The sequence below is a fragment of the Aplysia californica genome, unplaced genomic scaffold (assembly GCF_000002075.1).
Source record: "Aplysia californica isolate F4 #8 unplaced genomic scaffold, AplCal3.0 scaffold00044, whole genome shotgun sequence".
Taxonomy (NCBI): domain Eukaryota; kingdom Metazoa; phylum Mollusca; class Gastropoda; order Aplysiida; family Aplysiidae; genus Aplysia; species Aplysia californica.
This window is the reverse complement of record NW_004797314.1, coordinates 1,211,271-1,218,639: the sequence shown is the minus strand read 5'-3', so window position 1 is coordinate 1,218,639 and position 7,369 is coordinate 1,211,271. Positions and strand designations below refer to the sequence as shown.

Genomic DNA, 7,369 nt, shown 5'->3' with positions numbered 1-7,369 from the left:
TCTCTCTCTCTCTCTCTCTCTCTCTCTTCCCCATCCCCCAAATTCTCCATGCCTGTCTGTCTCTCTGTATGCCTGTCTGTCTAGCTGCCTGTCTGCCTTTCTTTTTTTTTTACACCAATCTCGTTCTTCTTCTGTCTGTCTACATAACTTCTTGACAGTCTTTATTATTCCAGTTCATGTTTAAGTGGTCGGGCGCATGACTGTTGTGGATACAAGGTTGTTATGTGGTTTTTCATTTTCAAAAATTAGAGAGCCGCTAATGACATAAGGGGTTAATTGACATGTCCCGTATCGTTTGCCAAGGATAAACTGATGAATAATGCGAGGTCATGCGTACATAATAAGACTACACAGCAAGACTTATTCTTGAATTGAGCATAGCAGGGTGACTTGGCAGTGCTGAGAAACCGAGGTCAAAGTAACTACTAAGTCAGCCTCCCTGATAGCACTATTCTATGATCGTATTTTTAGCTCTTTTTTTTTCTTTCCTTTTTAAAAATCTTTTTTTTAAAGATGAGCCATTCTCAATGGATCGGCCCAAAAAGTAGCAGCCACCCGAACTTTTAAGCTGTCAATTCGTGCGCTGTTCAGTAGATGTTTGCTCACCATCATGCAATATAACCACAACTACAGCAACCACCACTATCCCTCCAACAAAAAGAACCACCACCATTGCAACCATCAAAACCACAACAACCACCATCGCCACCCTACCACAACAGAAACTACCATTACAATCATAAAAACACCCCAACCGCAATAACCGCCATCACCACCACTGTTGCAGCTACACCACCAGAGCAACAACCACCACAACATCGACAACCAATACCATCAGTGAGCATCAGGATAGCAACAACAGCAATTTATACATAAATCATAGTCACACTGATGTCAATATCACTTATGAAAGACACTTCGCTACCTCAGAATTACAAAAGTTCTATCTGCTCAATACCTAATTTGGAAAAAAATTGACGTCAAAGATTTTGTGTTTCACATCATGTCAAGTAGTTTCGAAAGCAATTCTCTGAATATCTTGATAACGACTCCGAATAATCTTACAATTTTGATAGAGCAGATAGAACATTGGTTTCTGACCTCATGATCTGAATAACTCAAAACGGCCAAAACTGTCTTATAAAATTTTATAATTCTAAAGTAGAGATTTATTGAAAACGAAAACTTTGTACACAAGGCTAGAGCAATAAATCCACACATCCTCACGGGGAAGTGCAGTCGATTACTCAATTATATACAATCATGAAATCAGCTGAGAACTGACCAGATAAAAAGACCTCCGATGAGACAGCCCCAGTAGGAGTGACGTGCACGCGGGTCAGGATCAATGACGTTCAAAATAGTCCTCTGACCTGCCTGAGCAGTCTCCCACACTTCTGACACACTGCCTACTTCCCACACACCTGCAAGGAGTACCATTGAATGGAATTGATGAATGACGCCAAAATTGTGATCGTCTGGGAATCAAGTTTTCCGGTACATTATACCAATCGGATTTATTTGATTGAGTTAAGGTCCGCCAGATTTTCCTTCTTGGATGGGACAAGAGTGACCATTTTGGCATCACACGACCGAATTCAGCTAAATTCGAAAGTTGTCTTCAAAACCAAACGCGTTTGTAATTCACGGTCGCGAGTCGAATCGGTCCTATTGTGCTAAATAAATGCTCCATTCATGAAGAGGAATATGGCTGGCTGTGACTCAGTCCGATAAATCCGGTTGGCAGTGTGGACTGGGTCTCAATCCACCTCTTTTTAGGGCCACACTCTATGGCACTCATATCAAAGAACGAAAAGATTCAAAGGTACATGGAAGTCAAAATCGCACTTCTTGGCCTCGTGACGAAAAACCTATTACAATACATACGCACACGTTGCTTTGAGACACACACACAATGACATCTTACCGAAAATTCCTTTCATCAAATTATTTTATAAACCAGCTCTCGCAAAAAGCCCGATATCTTGGACTAGGAGTTCACTGGTTATTTCATTCATTTCATTTACGTGCTACTACAATGAATGAACAGTAATTATAGGTAGGTGTGAGAAAAGGTCATCATTCAAAATACTTTACAAATGTTTTAAAAGCTAAATTTAGTTCTTAATACATTCACGAAAAAATTCTTTTCCTATCTAATCTTATTGCAAATTCCTACCCTTTATGATGATGGTGAAGATGCCAATGAAAACAATGACTGTCTGGAAGGCGTCTGTCCAGATTACACTTTTGATGCCTCCAATGGTAGTGTAGATTGTGCCGATACCACCGACTATAGCCACAGACATCCACAATGGAATACCAGCTGAGGCCTGGAAACAGTGGAAAAAAGGGTAAGAAAAAAATAAGCACAAACACAACTTAAGAGTAAATAAATGAACAAAAGCAGAAGCAACAGCAACACCAGCACCAACAGCCAAAAAATCCCCCCAACAAAAACAACAACAAACAATAACAACATAAAAAACAATAAACTATAAATTACACTTTTATTTGTCCCAGAAGGGCACTTTGGTTCACAATGGCAAACATACATAAACATACATAAACACATAATTATAAATACGTACATACGTAAATACATGCATAAAGACACACATACATACATACATAAATACACAATATTACACAAATTCTGAACAGTTTACAACCATGCCACTGTCGGTCCCAAGTGTGCAGCGCTCTGAAAGTTTGAAAGTAAGATGAACTCATACGCGAAACTTAGAGAGAGTACACAAAAACAAATAAACAACACACCTCCCCCCAAAAAACAAAAACAAAACAACAACAACAACAAACCCACAAAAACAACCAAACAAACAACAAACAACAACAACAAACAAACAAAACAAAACAAAACAAACAACAACAAAACAACTAAACAAACTAAACAAAAAAACAAAAATAAAACTCCCAATATTTCAAACCTGATGGAAGACGGTACGAGAGGGTCCCCATAACTATGCACATAGATAACAACTCCTGAAACAATGGAAGCGACCATCGCAGTACATTAGGTTCATATTACACAATATCATTCGCTGAGGATTGGGCAGAGTGTCAGACAAAATAAATTTGTTTAAATACCAGACAACCTACATACCAAACACGTCGAATAATGCAATGAACATTTCAAGCTAAACAATATGTAATGCCCTGTTCAAAAGCGTATAATATTTTGAAAGATGTTTACAGGTGAAAGAGAGTAGTCCGGGTGTCTTAAATGCCCTGTAGGTAAGTTTTTTTTGGTGTCTTTTTATTAAAGTGTGTACTCAGATTGCAGTTGCTCAAAGTAGCCGTTTGGGGAGGGGGGGGGATATACATAGAGAGAGGAAGGGAGAAAGAGACGGCTAGGGATAAGACAGAGAGAGAGAGAGGGAGAGAGAGAGAGAGAGAGAGAGAGAGAGAGAGAGAGAGAGAAAGAGAGAGAGAGAGGGGGGGGGGGTGTAGTACGACAAAAACTATGTAGGCTATGTTCCTTTTGTGTTGAAGACGGTGTTGCTATATTATTTAACATCATTTTGCTGTGTGCTTCCTGGGCAGAGCTGTACACCCATTGCAGTATCCACCATTTATGAGAGGTCGTTTTTAACTTGACAGAAACACTGGTTGCAGCAGATGTTTTCTTTTGTAGGATTTAGAAATATTAAAATTGCTGTTTTGGAAGGAGCGCATATTTCGTAGGTCAACAAGTTTGCTCCAAGCATGGCTTCAGTGGCATGACTGCCCGACCCCACTTCAGATAGGTTTCTCATTATTCGTGAATTTCGTTCTGGTCGGCGTTTACTCTCAATGTTCCTATTCCCGACTGGCCTAAAGTCATAGCCAGCGTCAACCAGGTCTCCTTATGAGAGTTGGGACTCTAGTGCGAAGCGACAGCATAATAATTGATAACCGTGGCACTGCTTCCTTGAGTTGTCTGTAAAACTATGACAATGCAAAATGTATGCGTCTCACGCCGATTACCTCCTCAAGAAAGATCAGAGTACCGTATGCCCTTTGAGATCGCATCATGACAAGAGGAGGAGGAGGAGGAGGAGGAGGAGGAGGAGGAGGAGGAGGAGGAGGAGGAGGAGGAGGAGGAGAAGAAGAAGAAGAAGAAGAGAAGAAGAAGAAGAAGAAGAAGAAGAAGAAGAAGAAGAAGAAGAAGAAGAAGAAGAAGAAGAAGAAGAAGAAGAAGAAGAAGAAGAACCTTTTTAAAATAACCATAAACAAATTGTTTTCTATGGAAACCATCGAACAACAAAAGTAATGACAATATGCAAAGTCAAAATTCTAAATAACTAAACCGACACTAACTTAAACGGCCGATCATGTAGAAAAGACAAAGAAAATTTACATACCTGCAATGCAAGGGCTGGAGACAGTAGAGCAATAGCCATGTAGCAAACTGTGGTGAGCATACCAATGACAGTGCTCAGCATTCGAACTGTATTGGATCGGTACCTAGTAAAGGACACCTGGTTGGTTAAATACTTGTTCAGTTAAGAATGGGTCTTGATGGGCAATGTCGTTGGCCTATGCATAATACATCAAATTGATCTATGTTTTGCACCATCATAATTTACATGGAATTCCAATCGGGCCACAGAATTCTACACTTAAGTGTAGCATTCTGTGAATCGGGCCCATTTCATTCCTCGCCCAAACAATAGATCTAATCCGGAAATGGGTGGGCCTACGTGCTTTGTGATTAGCTGTTCACCTTGGCCTCATCGAAACGGAGCCGATTGTGACCGTGATAATCAAACCTGATTGATTTGCAGGATTTTCTCAAATTGAGCAGGAATTATAGCTTTTGCCTCTTCACAATTGAAAATTTAACTGCCCTCATAATGTATCAAACTATAACAATAGGGATTTGACGAAATTGTCGGCAATGTGCATGGATTAAGATCGTAACATCGAGAGAAATGGAAAGGGTGAAGTTGGGAAACGAAACTGAGAAATGATTAATAGATAACAAGAAGAAGAAGAAGAAGAACAACAACAACAACAGTAACAACAGTAATATAAAAAACCCATCCGGCCATCAATAGATTCATTAGCCAAAAAATGAAGTTTCTACTTACGTCAATTTTGATAGCGACTCATATAGAAAAGCGTTTAATACTGGATCAAGATTTTCAAACATGATACATGTATATTTTTCTTTATTTGTTGGCCTATAGGAGTGCCATGCAAAGTTACGGGCAGACTGAGAAATAAATTAAAGCGTTGGAATTATATTAAGTGGACAGACGAAAGTAAATAAACCACAATCACAATATTTTGTTCTTTTTTTACAGGACAGCGAAAATGTTTAGGGAACTATGTTTATCTGTTCTTTTGAAACATAGTTTACTGGCTTTGTTATACAACACCTTTTACAGGATGCATTTTAAAAAGTACACGTATATATCTATCTATAGATAGATAGATAGATAGATAGATAGATAGATAGATAGATAGATAGATAGATAATCTCTAATCATAGATAATCTCTAATCATAGATAGATAGATAGATAGATAGATAGATAGATAGATAGATAGAGAGAGAGAGAAAGAGAGAGAGATAGAGAGATAGAGAGATAGAGAGATAGAGAGATAATCTCTAATCATAGATAGATAGATAGATAGATAGATAGATAGATAGATAGATAGAGAGAGAGAGAAAGAGAGAGAGATAGAGAGATAGAGAGATAGAGAGATAGAGAGATAATCTCTAATCATAGATAGATAGATAGATAGATAGATAGATAGATAGATAGATAGATAGATAGATACCTCAAAGACCGTTGATGTACAGTTCAACTGAAAAGGTCATATCTTTATTGAATAGTAGACATTTCTCGAATAGAACGGTTGAGTTGATGTGATAAACACTGGAAAGCACGTTTGGTTGTATAAAGGAAGCCAGCACATTTGATGTGAAAAATGATCACTACTGTCATTCACACTTGTCTGAATAAGTCTGATCTCAATTATAGACATTCTTAAACATGTTGTAGAGGCGACTCGAAACAAAGAAATAACAGCTGACATTCCGGGCAAACTTCCTTTTTAACACCTCCAAATGTTTGTTCTGAATTTAACATCCCCATTTGCACTGTTTTTATGTCTGGCTTGATGTCATTTACTTATTTCTTCTTCTTCTTCTTCTTCTTCTTCTTCTTCTTCTTCTTCTTCTTCTTCTTTTTCTTCTTCTTCTTCTTCTTCTTCTTCTTCTTCTTCTTCTTCGTCTTTGTCTTCTACTTAACTGCTGCTGCCTTCTGCCACAACTGTTGTTATTGCAGCTGTTGTTGTTGTCGTCGTTGCTGTTGTTGTTGTTGTTGTTGTTGTTGTTGTTGCTGCTTTTGCTGTCAGTCATTGTTGTTGTCGTTGATTAATCATGAATCCAGATTCTGTTGAGCTTCATTTAGTAGCATTATATTCTCTGATTAGGGGCCAACTTCTATTTATTGTTTCAGTCAGAAAGTTGCAAATGACATCATAAGGAACAACTCCCTGTCCCCCCCTACCCCCCCCCCCCTGTCGTTGTTTCAACTCACCTCAAGAGGAGGTACTCGTAGATGCTGGTGAGTCGCAAGGGATACATGAGGGGCACCAGAGTGTACACACCCACAATGTAGCTCAGGGCGAGGCCAATGCCAAGAATAATGTACATAGATCCGTACATGTACACTTCGCTGGGAATACCGATCTGGGAGATGGCTGACTGGAAGGTAGGTACACACATAGCGCTGGCTGTATTATTATTGTCTTTTATAGCTTGTTCACTTTCGTCTGATAGAGTTAAAAAAAAGAATTCTAGCTCATTTATGAATTTTCCCCTGCCCACGAAACTTTGCAAAGCAGTTCTGCTTGCCATCGACCAAACAAAAAGGTGTTTTCTTAAATAGCTTGACCAAGTAATAGAAAAGTTTTTCTTTTTGGGCCCTGTACTAAAAACCATTCTTTGGGTGCAAACACAGGATCACAACAATAAATGACTCACAGTAACCTAGCCTTCAAATTGTTCATTTCGAGACAGCAACACCACCCTGCTCCCATTCCAATGTAAGATAGCAGATTTCATCCTACGACTGTCTAGACGTCTCCACGTGAGTCTCGAAAAGTCTCTTTAATCGTGTTTCTTTGTCGTACGTTATATATAGTATGTTGTTAAGTAAAATGTGTAAATTTTTTAATGTTTTAGGTGTGTGCAGTAAATGTTTTTTGGGGGGTAAAACTTTACACCCCTATACTCAATTTCTGAGAAGATTAAACAGAGCGATTTCAATTTACCTTTTTTTAAACCTCGGCCAGACGAAAGTGAACAAGCAATACATGCGTTAAAGAAACACACACACACACACACACACACAC

At 38.8% G+C, this 7,369-nt stretch overlaps 1 protein-coding gene across 1 annotated transcript in view; it reads right to left on the bottom strand.

The window, feature by feature from the left end:
- LOC101844982 (sodium-coupled monocarboxylate transporter 2-like) overlaps positions 1–7,369 on the bottom strand; it is a 21,905-nt gene that overhangs the window by 12,617 nt on the left and 1,919 nt on the right. Inside the window, exons 2-5 of the mRNA XM_035968181.1 lie at positions 6,553–6,719; positions 4,365–4,467; positions 2,180–2,381; positions 1,286–1,424 (exon numbers count right to left, since the gene is read on the bottom strand). Of these exons, the coding sequence (XP_035824074.1) occupies positions 1,286–1,424; positions 2,180–2,381; positions 4,365–4,467; positions 6,553–6,719 (611 nt within the window). The remainder of the gene's footprint in view (positions 1–1,285; positions 1,425–2,179; positions 2,382–4,364; positions 4,468–6,552; positions 6,720–7,369) is intronic.